The 16727-nt window shown below is 49.7% G+C and overlaps 1 protein-coding gene across 1 annotated transcript in view; it reads left to right on the forward strand.

Annotated features, from left to right (window-relative positions):
• The window catches only part of SUPT16H (SPT16 homolog, facilitates chromatin remodeling subunit), a gene marked incomplete at its 5' end in the record, with an annotated part of 65299 nt that overhangs the window by 1693 nt on the left and 46879 nt on the right, over positions 1 to 16727 (forward strand). Inside the window, 12 exons of the mRNA XM_084224164.1 lie at positions 5559 to 5612; positions 6139 to 6207; positions 6362 to 6415; positions 6733 to 6801; positions 6949 to 7002; positions 7342 to 7410; positions 7556 to 7624; positions 7737 to 7847; positions 7939 to 8007; positions 8111 to 8284; positions 13594 to 13746; positions 14925 to 15071. Of these exons, the coding sequence (XP_084080290.1) occupies positions 5559 to 5612; positions 6139 to 6207; positions 6362 to 6415; positions 6733 to 6801; positions 6949 to 7002; positions 7342 to 7410; positions 7556 to 7624; positions 7737 to 7847; positions 7939 to 8007; positions 8111 to 8284; positions 13594 to 13746; positions 14925 to 15071 (1092 nt within the window). The remainder of the gene's footprint in view (positions 1 to 5558; positions 5613 to 6138; positions 6208 to 6361; positions 6416 to 6732; positions 6802 to 6948; positions 7003 to 7341; positions 7411 to 7555; positions 7625 to 7736; positions 7848 to 7938; positions 8008 to 8110; positions 8285 to 13593; positions 13747 to 14924; positions 15072 to 16727) is intronic.

The raw sequence follows: 16727 nt of genomic DNA on the forward strand, positions 1-16727 counted from the left end.
ATACCAAAATCTGTTAGGGGAAATCCTCCAAAAATCCCAAACTCCCCAGAATAAAAATACCCCAAAATCCCTGAGGGAAAATCCCTCCAAAAATCCCCAAATCCCCAGAATAAAAATACCCCAAAATCCCTGAGGGAAAATCTTTAAAAAGTCCCAAAATCCCCCCAGAAAACCAAAACAAAACAACAAAGTCCCTGAGGGAAAATCCTCAAAAGAACCAAAAAACCCCAAAATCCCCATAAAAATAAAATCCCTGAGGGGAAATCCTCAAAAAATCCCAAAATCTGTGAGGGGAAATACCCCAAATAATCCCAAAATCTGTGAGGGGAAATACCCCAAAAAATCCCAAAATCTGTGAGGGGAAATACCCCAAAAATCCCAAAATCTCTGAGGGGGAAATACCCCAAAAATCCCAAAATCCCCAGAATAAAAAAAACCCCAAAATCCTTGAGGGAAAATCCTCAAAAGAACCAGAAACCCCCAAAATTCCCATAAAAATAAAATTCCTGAGGGGAAATCCCCCCCAAAATCTGTGAGGGGAGGGTCCCAAATCCCAAAATCTCTGAGGGGGAAATCCCCCAAAACATCCCAAAATAAAAATCCCCACAATAAAAACCAAAGCAACGAAATCCCTGAGGGAAAATCCCCCCAAAAATCCCCAGAATAAAAAAAAAAAAACCTGAGATCCCTGAGGGAAAATCCTCAAAAAATCCCAAAATCTGTGAGGGGAAATACCCCAAAAAATCCCAAAATCGGTGAGGGGAAATACCCCAAAAAGTCCCAAAATCGGTGAGGGGAAATACCCCAAAAAATCCCAAAATCTGTGAGGGGAAATACCCCAAAAAATCCCAAAATCCTCATAATAAAAAAAAAAAATCAAAATCCCTGAGGGAAAATCCTCAAAAGAACCAAAAAACCCCAAAATTCCCATAAAAATAAAATCCCTGCGGGAAAATCCTCCAAAAAAAATCCCAAAACCCCCAGAATAAAAATAACAAAATTCCTGAGAGAAAATCCCCCCAAAAAATCCCAAAATAAAAATCCCCAGAAAAAAAACTAAAATAACAAAATCCCTGAGGGAAAATCCCCAAATCCCCAGAATAAAAATACCCCAAGAATCCCTGAGGGAAAATCTTTAAAAAGTCCCAAAATCCCCCCAGAAAACCAAAACAAAACAACAAAGTCCCTGAGGGAAAATCCTCAAAAGAACCAAAAAACCCCAAAATCCCCAGAAAAATAAAATCCCTGAGGGGAAATCCTCCCAAAAAATCCCAAAATCCCCAGAATAAAAATACCTCAAAACCCCTGGGGGAAAATCTTCAAAAAAAATCCCAAAATCTGTGAGGGGAGGGTCCCAAATCCCAAAATTCCTGAGAGAAAATCCCCCCAAAAATCCCAAAATCCCCAGAATAAAAATATCTGAAAATCCCTGAGGGGAAATCCTCAAAAGAACCAAAAAACCCCAAAATTCCCATAAAAAATAAAATCCCTGAGGGGAAATCCCCCCAAAAAATCCCCAAGTCCCCAGAAAAAAACCCCAAAGTTCCTGAGGGAAAAATTCCCTAAAAAAATCCCAAAATCCCCAGAAAAAAACCCAAAATCCTTGTGGGAAAAATCCCCCCAAATCCCCAGAAAAATTAACAAAATTCCTGAGGGAAAAAACCCAAAAACCCCAAAGTTCACAGAAAAAAACCACCACAAATCCTGAGGGAAAATCCCCTAAAAATCCCAATGTCCCCAGGAAAAAAAAAAAATGAAATTCCTGAGGGAAAAGTCCCCTCAAAAAATCCCAAAATCCCCAGAAAAAAATTAACTAAATTTCTGAGGAAAAATCTCCCCCAAAAAATCCCCAAATCCCCAGAAAAAACCAACACAATTCCTGAGGGAAATCCCCAAAAAATCCCAACGTCCTCAGAAAAAAAAACGAAATTCCTGAGGGAAAAATCCCCTAAAAAAATCCTGAAATCCCCAGAAAAAAAACCAAAATCCCTGTGGGAAAAATCCCCCCAAAATCCCCAGAAAAATTAACAAAATTCCTGAGGGAAAAATCCCCTAAAAAAATCCTGAAATCCCCAGGAATTAAAAAAAAAAATCCCTGAGGGAAAATGCTCAAAAAAAATCCCAAAATCCCCAGAAAAAAGTAACAAAATCCCTGAGTGGAAGTCCCCAAAAAAATTCCAGAAATGCAGGAAAAAAAGCACCAACATTTCTGAGGGAAAATCCCCCAAAAACCCCAAAATATCCAGGAAAAAACAAAACAAAACAAAACAAAAAAATCCACAAAATCCCTGAGGGAAAAAACCCCAAAAATCCCAAAATTCTCAGGAAAAAATCCTCAGAAAAAATAATGAAATCCCTGAGTGAAATTCCCCAAAATCCCCAAAAATAATCCTGAGGGAAAATCCCTGGGAAAAACCCCAAAAAATCCAAAAACTCCCAGAAAAGCCCCAAATCCCTGGTAAAATCACCAAAAACATCCAGAAAGTCCCAAAAAACCCCAAAATCTTCCCAAAGAAATTCCCAAATCCATGAAAAAAATCCCAAAACATCCAAAAACTCCCAGAAAACCCCAAAATCCCTGAAAAAACTCCAAAAAATCCCCAAACCCCCCAAAATCTCCCCAGAGAAATCCCCAAAATGCCTGGAAAAAACACCAAAAAATCCAAAAACTCCCAAAAAACCCCAAAATCTTCCCAAAGAAATTCCCAAATCCCTGCAAAAAAAACCCCAAAAATCCAAAAACTCCCAGAAAACTCCAAAATCACTCGAAAAATCCCCCAAAACATCCAGAAAGTCCCCAAAAAAAGCCCAAATCTCCCCAAATAAATCCCCAAATCCCTGAAAAAAACTCAAAACCCCCCAAAATCTCCCCAGAGAAATCCCAAAATCCCTGGAAAAACCCCAAAAGCCCCAGAAAACCCCAAAGTCTGCTCAAAGAAATCTCCAAATCCATGGAAAAAAAATTTAAAAATCCCAAAATCCCCCCAAAATCCCCAAATCTCCCCAAAGAAATCCTCAAATCCCTGGAAAAAAACCCCCAAAATTCCAAAAAATCCCAAAATCTCCCCAGAGAAATCCCCAAATCCCCAGGAAAAACCCCAAAAAATCCAAAAACTCCCAGAAAACCCCCAAATCCCTGGTAAAATCACCAAAAACATCCAGAAAGTCCCAAAAAACCCCAAAATCTTCCTAAAGAAATTCCCAAATCCCTGAAAAAAATCCCAAAACATCCAAAAACTCCCAGAAAACTCCAAAATCCCTGGAAAAATCCCCCAAAAAATTCAGAAAGTCCCAAAAAAACCCAAAATCTCCCCAAAGAAATCCCCAAATCCCTGGAAAAAAACTTAAAAACCCAAAAACTCCCAAAAAACCACAAAATCCCTGGAGAAATCCCCCCAAAAATCCAGAAAGTCCCAAAAAACCCCAAAGTCTCCCCAAAGAAATCCTCAAATCCCTGAGAAAAACCCAAAAAATCCAAAAACTCCCAGAAAACCCCAAAATCCCTGAAAAAACCCAAAAAAATCCCCAAACCCCCCAAAATCTCCCCAGAGAAATCCCAGAATCCCTGGAAAAAACCTAAAAAAATTCAAAAACTCGCAAAAAAACCTAAAATCTCCCCAAAGAAATCCCCAAATCCCTGGAAAAATCCCCCAAAAAATTCAAAAACCCCCAGAAAACCCCAAAATCTCCTCAAAGAAATCCCCAGATCCCTGGAAAAAACAAAAAAAAATTCCAAAAAGCCCCAAAATCCCTGGAAAAAAACCAAAAAATCCCCAAACCCCCCAAAAAAATCCCAAAATCTCCCCAAAGAAATCCCCAAATCATTGGGAAAAAAACCCCAAAATCCAAAAACTCCCAGAAAACCCAAAAAAGCCCCAAAATCCCTGGAAAAATCCCCCAAAAATCCAACACCCCCCAAAAAATCCCAAAATGTCCCCAGAGAAATCCCCTTTGTCATTTTTGGGGTTCCTGGGTTGGTTTTTGGGGTTCCCAGGTTGGTTTTTGGGGTGTCCCTGTCCCTTTTTGGGGTTTCCCTGTCTGTTTTTGGGGTTCCTTTGTCACTTTTTGGGGTTCCTGTGTTGGTATTTGGGGTTCCTGTGTCGGTTTTTAGGGTTCCTGTGTCGGTTTTTGGGGTTTCCCTGTCTGTTTTTTGGGTTCCTGTGTCACTTTTTGGGGTTCCTGTGTCACTTTTTGGGGTTCCTGTGTCGGTTTTTGGGGTTCCTGTGTCAGTTTTTAGGGTTCCTGTGTCGGTTTTTGGGGTTTCCCTGTCTGTTTTGGGGTTCCTTTGTCACTTTTTGGGGTTCCTGTGTTGGTATTTGGGGTTCCTGTGTTGATTTTTGGGTTCCTGTGTTGATTTTTTGGGTTCCTGTGTCAGTTTTTAGGGTTCCTGGGTTGGTTTTTTTGAGGTTCCTCTGGTTTTGGGGTTTCTGGATTCGTTTTTGGGGTTCCTCTGTCCATTTTTGGGGTTCCTGTGTTGATTTTTGGGGTTCCTGTGTCGGTTTTTGGGGTTCCTGTGTTGATTTTTGGGGTTTTCCTGTCTGTTTTTGGGGTTCCTGTGTCGGTTTTTGGGGTTCCTGGGTTGGTATTTTTGACATTCCTCTGGTTTTGGGTTTTCTGGATTGGTTTTTGGGGTTCCTTTGTCCATTTTTGGGGTTTTCCTGTCTGTTTTTGGGTTCCTGGTTAAGTTTTGGGGTTCCTCTGTCCAGTTTCGGGCTTTCCCTGTCTGCTTTTGGGGTTCCTTTGTCATTTTTTGGGTTCCTGTGTTGATTTTTAGGGTTCCAGTGTCAGTTTTTGGGGTTTTCCTGTCTGTTTTTGGGGTTCCTGGGTTGTTTTTTTTGAGGTTCCTGCGGTTTTGGGGTTTCTAGATTGGTTTTTGGGGTTCCTGTGTCAATTTTTGGGGTTTCCCTGTCTGTTTTTGGGGTTCCTGGTTAAGTTTTGGGGTTCCTCTGTCCAGTTTTGGGGTTTCCCTGTCTGCTTGTGGGGTTCCTTTGTCACTTTTTGGGGTTCCTGGGTTGATTTTTTGGGTTCCTGTGTCAGTTTTTGGGGTTCCTGGCTTGTTTTTTTTGAGGTTCCTCTGGTTTTGGGGTGTCTGGATTGGTTTTTGGGGTTCCTTTGTCCATTTTTGGGGTTTCCCTGTCTGCTTTTGGGGTTCCTGGTGTGGTTTTTGGGGTTCCTCTGTCCATTCCTGGAGTTCCTGTGTCGGTTTTTAGGGTTCCTGAGTCAGTTTTTGGGGTATTTTGGTCGGGATTTCAGGCTGTCTGTGTTTTTGGGGTTCCCCTGTACATTCCTGGGGTTCCTTGATCAGTTTTTGGGGTTCCTGACCCTTTTTGGGGTGCCTTTAACCCTTTTTGGCGTGTCTGTCCCCCCAGACGTGGCTCTTTGGCTCCGCGCGCGCTGTTCCTTGTTGGTGTTTGGGGTTCCTGGCTCAGTTTTTGGGGTATTTTGGTCGGGATTTCGAGGTGTCTGTTTTTTTGGGGTGTCTCTAACCCATTTTTGGGGTGCCTCTGACCCTTTTTGGGGTGTCTCTGACCCTTTTTGGGGTCTCCCTGTCCCCCCAGACGTGGCTCTTTGGCTCCGAGCTGACGGACACGGTGACGCTGCTCTGGCTCCTTGTTGGTTTTTGGGGTTCCTGGCTCAGTTTTTGGGGTGTTTTGGTGGGGATTTCGGGCTGTCTGTGTTTTTGGGGTGTCTCTGACCCTTTTTTGGGGTGCCTTTAACCCTTTTTGGGGTGCCTTTAACCCTTTTTGGGGTGTCTGCCCCCCAGACGTGGCTCTTTGGCTCCGCGCGCGCTGTTCCCCGTTGGTTTGGGGGTTCCTGGCTCAGTTTTTGGGGTATTTTGGTGGGGATTTCAGGCTGTCTGTGTTTTTGGGGTGCCTCTAACCCTTTTTGGGGTGCCTCTAACCCTTTTTGGGGTGTCTCTGACCCTTTTTGGGGTGTCCCTGTCCCCAGACGTGGCTGTTTGGCTACGGACGGACACGGTGATGCTGTTCTGCGAGGAGGCGCGCGCTGTTCCCCGTTGGTGTTTGGGGTTCCTGTGTCCGTTTCTGGTCGGGATTTCAAGGTGTTTCTGGTTTTGGGGTGTCTCTGACCATTTTTGGGGTGTCTCTGACCCATTTTTGGGGTGCCTTTCCCCCCCAGACGTGGCTGTTTGGCCACGAGCTGACGGACACGGTGATGCTGTTCTGCGAGGAGCGCGCGCTGTTCCCCGTTGGTTTTTGGGGTTCCTGGCTCAGTTTTTGGGGTATTTTGGTGGGGATTTCGGGCTGTCTCTGTTTTTGGGGTGCCTCTAACCCTTTTTGGGGTGTCTCTGACCCTTGTTGGGGTGTCTCTGACCCTTTTTGGGGTCTCCCTGTCCCCCCAGACGTGGCTCTTTGGCTCCGAGCTGACGGACACGGTGACACTGCTCTGGCTCCTTGTTGGTTTTGGGCTTCCTGGGTGGGATTTTGGGGTATTTTGGTCGGGATTTCGGGGTCTCTGTGTTTTTGGGGTGTCTCTAACCCTTTTTGGGGTGTCTCTGACCCTTTTTGGGGTGCCTTTAACCCTTTTTGGCGTGTCTGTCCCCCCAGACGTTGCTCTTTGGCCCCGCGTGCGCTGTTCCCTGTTGGTTTTGGGGGTTCCTGGCTCAGTTTTTGGGGTATTTTGGTGGGGATTTCGGGCTGTCTGTGTTTTTGGGGTGCCTGTGACCCTCTTTGGGGTGTCTCTGACCCTTTTTGGGGTGCCTTTCCCCCCCAGACGTGGCTGTTTGGCTACGAGCTGACGGACACGGTGATGCTGTTCTGCGAGGAGCGCGCGCTGTTCCCCGTTGGTTTTTGGGGTTTCTGTGTCCGTTTCTGGTCGGGATTTCGGGGTATTTCTGTCCATTTTTGGGGCTGTCTCTGTTTTTGGGGTGCCTGTAACCCATTTTTGGGGTGTCTCTAACCCATTTTTGGGGTCTCCCTGTCCCCCCAGACGTGGCTCTTTGGCTCCGAGCTGACCGACACGGTGACGCTGCTCTGGCTCCTTGTTGGTTTTGGGGTTCCTGGCTCAGTTTTTGGGGTATTTTGGTGGGGATTTCGGGGTCTCTGTGTTTTTGGGGTGTCTCTAACCCTTTTTGGGGTGTCTGTGACCCTTTTTTGGGGTGCCTTTAACCCTTTTTGGGGTGTCTGTCCCCCCAGACGTGGCTCTTTGGCTCCGCGCGCGCTGTTCCCCGTTGGTTTTTGGGGTTCCTGGCTGAGTTTTTGGGGTATTTTGGTGGGGATTTCGGGCTGTCTCTGTTTTTGGGGTGCCTCTAACCCTTTTTGGGGTGTCTCTGACCCTTTTAGGGGTGTCTCTGACCCTTTTTGGGGTGCCTTTCCCCCCCAGACATGGCTCTTTGGCTCCGAGCTGACGGACACGGTGATGCTGTTCTGCGAGGAGCGCGCGCTGTTCCCCGTTGGTTTTTGGGGTTCCTGTGTCCGTTTCTGGTGGGGATTTCGGGGTATTTCTGTCCATTTTTGGGGCTGTCTCTGTTTTTGGGGTGCCTGTAACCCATTTTTGGGGTGTCTCTGACCCTTTTTGGGGTGTTTTTCCCCCCCAGACGTGGCTGTTTGGCTACGAGCTGACGGACACGGTGATGCTGTTCTGCGAGGAGCGCGCGCTGTTCCCCGTTGGTTTTTGGGGTTCCTGGCTCAGTTTTTGGGGTATTTTGGTCGGGATTTCAGGGTGTCTGTGTTTTTGGGGTGCCTGTAACGCATTTTTGGGGTGTTTTTCCCCCCCAGACGTGGCTGTTTGGCTACGAGCTGACGGACACGGTGATGCTGTTCTGCGAGGAGCGCGCGCTGTTCCCCATTGGTTTATGGGGTTCCTGGCTCAGTTTTTGGGGTATTTCGGTGGGGATTTCGGGCTGTCTGTGTTTTTGGGGTGCCTGTAACCCATTTTTGGGGTGTCTCTGACCCATTTTTGGGGTGTCCCTGTCCCCAGACATGGCTGTTTGGCCACGAGCTGACGGACACGGTGATGCTGTTCTGCGAGGAGCGCGCGCTGTTCCCCGTTGGTGTTTGGGGTTCCTGTGTCCGTTTCTGGTGGGGATTTCGGGGTATTTCTCTCCATTTTTGGGGTTCCTGACCCTTTTTGGGGTGCCTTTCCCCCCCAGACGTGGCTCTTTGGCTACGAGCTGACGGACACGGTGATGCTGTTCTGCGAGGAGCGCGCGCTGTTCCTGGCCAGCCGCAAGAAGGTCGAGTTCCTCAAGCAGGTGGCGCAGGGCAAGGGCGGCGAGGGGGCCAACAACGGGCTGCCGGCGGTGACGCTGCTGGTCCGGGAGAAGGTGAGGATCCTTTGTGGTTTTGGGGACATTTGGGGTCACTTCAGGTGATTTTGGGGTCATTTGGGGTCATTTTGGGTCATTTTTGGGTCATTTTGGGGTCCTTATGGGGTCCTGAGGATCATTTTGAGTCATTTTGGGGTCACTCTGGGTCACTTTGGGGTCCTTACGGGGTCCTGGTGGTCATTTTGGGGTGTTTGGGGTCATTTTGGTTCATTTTGGGGTCACTTTGGGTCATTTTGGGTCACTCTGGGGGCAGCCAATGGGCTGCCGGCGGTGACCCTGCTGGTCCGAGAAAAGGTGGGGATCCCCATCGATTTTGGGGTCATTTTGGGTCATTTTGGGTCATTTTGGGATCATTTTGGGTCATTTGGGGTTTTTATGGGATGACTTTAAATCACTTTGAGGTCACTTTGGGGTCCTTATGGGGTCCTGATGGTCATTTTGGGGTGTTTGGGGTCATTTTGGGGTCACTTTGGGTCATTTTTGGGTCATTTGGGGGATTTTATGGGGTAATTTGGGTCACTTTGGGCTCCTTATGGGGTCCTGGTGGTCATTTTGAGGTGCTTGGGGTCATTCTGGGGTGATTTTGGGGTCCCTTTGGGTTATTTTGGGTCACTCTGGGTGCAGCCAATGGGCTGCCGGCTGTGATGCTGCTGGTCCGGGAAAAGGTGGGGGTCCTTCGTGGTTTTGGGGTCATTTGGGGTCGTTTTGGGTCATTTTGGGGTCACTTCGGGTGATTTTGGGGTCATTTGGGGGTTTTCATGGGGTCACTTGGGGTTTTTTAGGGGTTTCTATGGGGTCTTTTGGGTCATTTTGGGGCCCCTTGGGGTGATTTTAGGGTCCTGGGGGTCCTTATGGGATCCTGAGGGTCATTTTGGGGTGACTTTGGGTGATTTGGGGTGTTTACGGGGTGACTTTAGGTCACTTTGAGGTCATTTTGCGGTCCTTATGGGATCCTGAGGGTCATTTTGGGGTCACTTTGGGTGATTTGGGGTGTTTACGGGGTGACTTTAAATCACTTTGAGGTCACTTTGGGGTCCTTATGGGGTCCTGAGGGTCATTTTTGCATCATTTGAGGGTTCTTAAGGGGTCATTTGGGTCATTTTAGGGTCCTTATGGGGTCCTGGTGGTCATTTTGAGGTGTTTGGGGTCATTTTGGGTCATTTTGGGGTCATTTGGGGGTTTTTATGGGGTCACTCTGGGGGCCAACAACGGGCTGGCGGCGGTCACCCTGCTGGTCCGGGAGAAGGTGAGGATCCCCTCTGAGTTTGGGGTCATTTGGGGGCATTTTGGGGTCCTTATGGGGTCCTGATGGTCATTTTGAGTCATTTTTGGGTCATTTGGGGGTTTTTATGGGGTCACTTTGGGGGCCAACAACGGGCTGCCGGCGGTGACGCTGCTGGTCCGAGAAAAGGTGGGGATCCCCTCCGAGTTTGGGGTCATTTTGGGTCATTTTTGGTTCATTTTGAGGTCACTTTGGGTGATTTGGGGTGTTTACGGGGTGACTTTAGGTCACTTTGGGGTCCTTATGGGGTCCTGGTGGTCATTTTGGGTCATTTTGGGGTCACTTCGGGTGATTTTGGGGTCATTTGGAGGTTTTTATGGGGTCACTTGGGGTTTTTTAGGGGTTTCTATGCGGTCTTTTGGGTCATTTTGGGGCCCCTTTGGGTGATTTTAGGGTCCTGGGGGTCCTTATGGGATCCTGAGGGTCATTTTGGGGTCATTTGGGGGTTTTTATGGGGTCATTTTGGGGGCCAACAACGGGCTGCCGGCGGTCACCCTGCTGGTCCGGGAGAAGGTGGGGATCCCCATCGAGTTTGGGGTCATTTTGGGTCATTTTGGGATCATTTTGGGTCATTTGGGGTTTTTATGGGATGATTTTAAATCACTTTGAGGTCACTTTGGTGTCCTTATGGGGTCCTGGTGGTCATTTTGAGGTGTTTGTGGTCATTTTGGGGCATTTTTGGGTCATTTGGGGGTTTTTATGGGGTCACTCTGGGGGCCAACAACGGGCTGCCGGCGGTCACCCTGCTGGTCCGAGAAAAGGTGGGGATCCCCATCGATTTTGGGGGCATTTTGGGGCATTTTGGGGTCCTGGTGGTCATTTTGAGGTGTTTGGGGTCATTTTGGGGCATTTTTGGGTCATTTGGGGGTTTTATGGGGTCACTTTGGGGGCCAACAACGGGCTGCCGGCGGTCACCCTGCTGGTCCGGGAGAATGTGAGGATCCCCATCGATTTTGGGGGCATTTTGGGTCATTTTGGGGCATTTTTGGTTCATTTTGAGGTCACTTTGGGTGATTTGGGGTGTTTATGGGGTGACTTTAGGTCACTTTAGGGTCCTTATGGGGTCCTGGTGGTCATTTTGGGGCATTTTGGGGTCACTTCGGGTGATTTTGGGGTCATTTGGGGGTTTTTATGGGGTCACTTGGGGTTTTTTAGGGGTTTCTATGGGGTCTTTTGGGGCCCCTTGGGGTGATTTTAGGGTCCTGGGGGTCCTTATGGGATCCTGAGGGTCATTTTGGGGTCACTTTGGGTGATTTCGGGTGTTTACGGGGTGACTTTAGGTCACTTTGAGGTCATTTCGGGGTCCTTATGGGGTCCTGAGGGTCATTTTTGCATCATTTGAGGGTTCTTAAGGGGTCATTTGGGTCACTTTGGGGTCCTTATGGGGTCCTGGTGGTCATTTTGAGGTGTTTGGGGTCATTTTGGGGCATTTTTGGGTCATTTGGGGGTTTTTATGGGGCCACTTTGGGGGCCAACAACGGGCTGCCGGCGGTCACCCTGCTGGTCCGGGAGAAGGTGAGGATCCCCTCTGAGTTTGGGGTGTTTGGGGTCACTTTGGGTCATTTTGGGGTCACTTCGGGTCATTTTGGGGTCACTTCGGGTCATTTTGGGGTCACTTTGGGTGATTTGGGGTGTTTACGGGGTGACTTTAGGTCACTTTGAGGTCATTTTGGGGTCCTTATGGGGTCCTGAGGGTCATTTTTGCATCATTTGAGGGTTCTTAAGGGGTCATTTGGGTCACTTTGGTGTTCTTATGGGGTCCTGGTGGTCATTTTGAGGTGTTTGGGGTCATTTTGGGTCATTTTGGGGTCATTTGGGGGTTTTTATGGGGTCACTTTGTGGGCCAACAACGGGCTGCCGGCGGTCACCCTGCTGGTCCGAGAAAAGGTGGGGATCCCCATCGAGTTTGGGGGCATTTTGGGGCATTTTGGGGTCCTGGTGGTCATTTTGAGGTGTTTGGGGTCATTTTGGGTCATTTCTGGGTCATTTGGGGGTTTTTATGGGGTCACTTTGGGGGCCAACAACGGGCTGCCGGCGGTGACGCTGCTGGTCCGGGAGAAGGTGAGGATCCCCATCGAGTTTGGGGTCATTTTGGGGCATTTTGGGGTCCTTATGGGGTCCTGATGGTCATTTAGAGGCATTTTTGGGTCATTTGGGGGTTTTTATGGGGTCATTTTGGGGGCCAACAACGGGCTGCCGGCGGTCACCCTGCTGGTCCGGGAGAAGGTGAGGATCCTTTGTGGGTTTGGGGTCATTTGGGGGCATTTTGGGGTCACTTTGGGTGATTTTGAGATCACTTTGGGTCATTTTGGGGTCATTTTGGGGTCCTGATTGTCATTTTGAGTCATTTTGGGGTCATTTGGGGGTTTTTATGGGGTCACTTTTGGGGCCAACAACGGGCTGCCGGCGGTCACCCTGCTGGTCCGGGAGAAGGTGAGGGTCCCCATCGATTTTGGGGTCATTTTGGGGCATTTTGAGGTCCTTATCGGGTCCTGATGGTCATTTTTAGTCATTTTTGGGTCACTTCGGGTCATTTTGGGGTCACTTTGGGTGATTTGGGGTTTTTACGGGGTGACTTTAGGTCACTTTGGGTCCTTATGGGGTCCTGGTGGTCATTTTGGGGCATTTTGGGGTCACTTCGGGTGATTTTGGGGTCATTTGGGGGTTTTTATGGGGTCACTTGGGTTTTTTAGGGGTTTCTATGGGGTCTTTTGGTCATTTTGGGGCCCCTTTGGGTGATTTTAGGGTCCTGGGGGTCCTTATGGGATCTTGAGGGTCATTTTTGGGGTCTTTTGGGTCATATTTGGGTCGTTTTGGGGTTTTTGTGGGTTCCTGGTGCTCATTTTCGAGTCCTGGGGGTCCCTTTTGGGTCATTTTGGGTCATTTTGGGGTAATTTGGGTCATTTTGGGTCATATTTGGGTCATTTTGGGGTTTTTATGGGTTCCTGGTGCTCATTTTTGAGTCCTGGGGGTCCCTTTTGGGTCCTTTTGGGGTCTTTTTGGTCATTTTGGGGTTTTTGTGGGTTCCTGGTGCTCATTTTGGGGTCCTGGGGGTCCCTTTTGGGTCATTTTGGGGTCCTGGGGGTCTCTTTTGGGTCATATTTGGGTCATTTTGGGGTTTTTATGGGTTCATGGTGCTCATTTTGGGGTCCTGGGGGTCCCTTTTGGATCATTTTGGGTCGTTTTGGGGTTTTTATGGGTTCCTGATGGTCATTTTGGGGCCCTGGGGGTCCCTTTTGGTCATATTTGGGTCATTTTGGGGTTTTTGTGGGTTCCTGGTGGTCGTTTTGGTGTCCTGGGCCCCCTTTTTGGGTCATTTTGGGGTAATTTGGGTCATTTTGGGTCATATTTGGGTCATTTTGGGGTTTTTATGGGTTCCTGGTTCTCATTTTTGAGTCCTGGGGGTTCCTTTTGGGTCATTTTGGGTCATTTTGGGGTAATTTGGGTCATTTTGGGTCATATTTGGGTCATTTTGGGGTTTTTATGGGTTCCTGGTACTCATTTTTGAGTCGTGGGGGTCCCTTTTGGGTCATTTTGGGGTTTTTGTGGGTTCCTGGTGCTCATTTTCGAGTCCTGGGGGTTCCTTTTGGGTCATTTTGGGTCATTTTGGGGTAATTTGGGTCATTTGGGTCATATTTGGGTCATTTTGGGGTTTTTATGGGTTCCTGGTGCTCATTTTGGGGTCCTGGGGGTCCCTTTTGGGTCATTTTGGGGTTTTTATGGGTTCCTGGTGCTCATTTTGGGGTCCTGGGGGTCCCTTTTGGGTCATTTTGGGGTTTTTATGGGTTCCTGGTTCTCATTTTGGGGTCCTGGGGGTCCCTTTTGGGTCATTTTGGGGTTTTTATGGGTTCCTGGGTGGTCACTTTGGTTTTTGGGGGTCCCTTTTGGGTCATTTTGGGCCCTTTTCGGGTCTTTGCGCCTCCCCGAGCCGGTCGGGGGCGGGGCCGGAACCTGTGGCTGGGCGTGGCCGCACCCCCCCAGCCCCGCCCTCCATGACCACGCCCTCCCTCGGCCCCGCCCCCAGAACGAGAGCAACAAGGCCAACTTTGAGAAGCTTCTGGAAGCGCTGCGGGGCAGCCGGGGCGGGCGGCGCCTCGGGGTCTTCGCCAAGGACAAATTCCCGGGGGAGTTCATGAAGAGCTGGAACGACGCCCTCAGCAAGGAGGGCTTCGAGAAGGTCCGGGGGCGGGGCCTCGGGGCTGGGGGCGGGGCCTCGGGGATGGGGGAGGGGCCAGAGTTGGGTGGGAGTTGGGTTGGAAGAGTTGGGTTGGACAAATTCCCGGGGGAGTTCATGAAGAGCTGGAACGACGCCCTCAGCAAGGAGGGCTTCGAGAAGGTCCGGGGGCGGGGCTTAGGGGGTGGGGGCGGGGCCTCGGGGATGGGGGAGGGGCCAGAGTGGGGTGGGAGTTGGGTTGGAGTTGAGTTGGAAGGGCCAAAGTTGGGTTGGAAGGGTCAGAGTTGGGTTGGAAGGGTCAGAGTTGAGTTGGAAGGGCCAAAGTTGGGTTGGAAGGGCCAAAGTTGAGTTGGAGTGGGTTTGGAATGGTCAATGTTGGGTTGGAAGAGTCAGAGTTGGGTTGGATGGGTCAAAGTTGGGTTGGATAGGTCAGAGTTGGGTTGGAAGGGTCAGAGTTGGGTTGGAAGAGTCAAAGTTTCATTGGAAGGGTCAGAGTTGAGTTGGAAGGGTCAGAGTTGGGTTGGAAGAGTCAGAGTTGGGTTGGAAGGGTCAATGTTGGGTTAGAGTTGAGTTGGAAGAGTCAAAGTTGCATTGGAAGGGCTAAAGTTGGGTTGGAAGGGTCAGAGTTGAGTTGGAGTTGGTTTGGAAGGGTCAGTCTTGGGTTGGAAGGGTCAGAGTTGGATTGGAAGGGCCAAAGTTGAGTTCGAAGCGTGAAAGTTGGGTTGAAAGGGCCAAGGTTGGGTTGGAAGGGTCAGAGTTGGGTTGGAGTTGAGTTGGAAGAGTCAAAGTTGCATTGGAAGGGCCAAAGTTGGATTGGAAGGGTCAGTGTTGAGTTGGAATGGTCAATGTTGGGTTGGAAGATTAGAGTTGGGTTGGAAGGGCCAAAGTTGGGTTGGAGTTGAGTTGGAAGGGCCAAAGTTGAGTTGGAAGGGCCAAAGTTGAGTTGGAAGGGCCAAAGTTGGGTTGGAAGGGTCAGAGTTGAGTTGGAAGGGCCAAAGTTGGGTTGGAGTTGAGTTGGAAGGGTCAGAGTTGAGTTGGAAGGGCCAAAGTTGGGTTGGAAGGGCCAAAGTTGGGTTGGAAGAGTCAGAGTTGGGTCGGACGGGTCAAAGTCGGGTCGGACGCTCTGGCCCTGCCCAGCCCCGCCCACACCCACACCCCGCCCCCCTTGGCCCCGCCCTCAGGTGGACGTGAGCGCGGCGGTGGCGCAGGCCATGGCGGCCAAGGAGGAGGGGGAGCTGCAGCTGATGCGCAAGGCGGCCGCCATCACCTCCGAGGTCTTCACCAAGTTCTTCAAGGAGCGCGTCATGGAGATCGTGGATGCTGATGAGGTGGGCGGGGCCTCAGGGTGTGGGCGGGGCCATCGGGGGTGGGCGGGGCTGTCGGGAGGGGTGGGGCCACAAGGAGGGGCGGGGCCGCCATCACCTCCGAGGTCTTCACCAAGTTCTTCAAGGAGCGCGTCATGGAGATCGTGGATGCAGATGAGGTGGGCGGGGCCACGGGGGTGGGCGGGGTCCCAGTGGGCGGGGTCATCGGGGGCGGAGCTGCCGGGAGGGGCGGGGCCACCATCACCTCCGAGGTCTTCACCAAGTTCTTCAAGGAGCGCGTCATGGAGATCGTGGATGCTGATGAGGTGGGCGGGGCTTCCTGGGGGCGGGGCCTCCTGTGGGCGGGGCTATCAGGAGGGGTGGGGCGATGGGGAGGGGCGGGGCCGCCATCACCTCCGAGGTCTTCACCAAGTTCTTCAAGGAGCGCGTCATGGAGATCGTGGATGCAGATGAGGTGGGCGGGGCTTCCTGTGGGCGGGGCCTCATGTGGGTGGGGCCATCGAGGGTGGGGCCACAATTGAAATTTTGAGGTTGCAATTGGGCAAGTTTGTCTAAAAACAACATCTTGGTGCCCTTTTGGTCCAAAAATGTGAATTTTGGGCCCAAACTGACCCAAACCCGGGCAGTTTTTGGGTCAATCTCCCTTAAAATTCAACAATTTGGGCTCGGCTCCGTCCCAATTTGAGCATTTTTGGGGCAATTCTCCATTTTTGGGGCTGGATCTCCGTGATAAAAGCCTGGGATGGTTCCGTGACGTCACGATGACATCATGACGACGTCACAGTGACAGAAATGGGACTTTGGAGGAGAGGTTGGACTCCCAAAAATGGGAATTTTGGGGTCAGGATGGGACAAAAATTGAAATTTTGAGGTTGCAATTGATCCAGTTTGCCCAAATACGACGTCTTGGTGCCGGTTTACTCCAAAAATGTGAATTTTGGGCCCAAACTGACCCAAACCCGAGCAGGTTTTGGGTCAATCTCCTTTAAAATTCAACATTTTGGGCTCCCTTCTGTCCAAATTTGAGCATTTTTGGGGCCACCCTCCTGTTTTGGGGCTGGATCTCTGTGACCAAGGCCTGGGATGGTTCTGTGACGTCGCGATGATGTCATGATGACGTCACAGGGACAGAAATGGGACTTTGGAGGAGGGGTTGGACTCCCAAAAATGGGAATTTTGGGGTCAGGACAGGCCAAAAATTGAAATTTTGAGTTCCCAATTGATCCAGTTTGCCCAAAAACGACGTCTTGGTGCCGGTTTGGTCAAAAAATGTGAATTTTGGGCCCAAAACTGAGCAGTTTTTGGGTCAATCTCCTTTAAAATTCAACATTTTGGGCTCGGCTCTGTCCAAATTTGAGCATTTTTGGGGCAAACCTCCTGTTTTGGGGCTGGATCTCCGTGATAAAAGCCTGGTATGGTTCTGTGACATCACGATGATGTCATGATGACGTCACAGTGACAGAAATGGGACTTTGGAGGAGAGGTTGGACTCCCAAAAATGGGAATTTTGGGGTCAGGACGGGCCAAAAATTGAAATTTTGAGGTTTCAATTGGGCAAGTTTGTCCAAAAATGATGTCTTGGTGCCGGTTTGGTCCAAAAATGTGATTTTTGAGCCCAAACTGACCCAAAACTGAGCAGGTTTTGGGTCAATTTCCCTT

This window comes from Fringilla coelebs, assembly GCF_963513975.1.
Source record: "Fringilla coelebs genome assembly, chromosome: 34".
Lineage (NCBI taxonomy): Eukaryota > Metazoa > Chordata > Aves > Passeriformes > Fringillidae > Fringilla > Fringilla coelebs.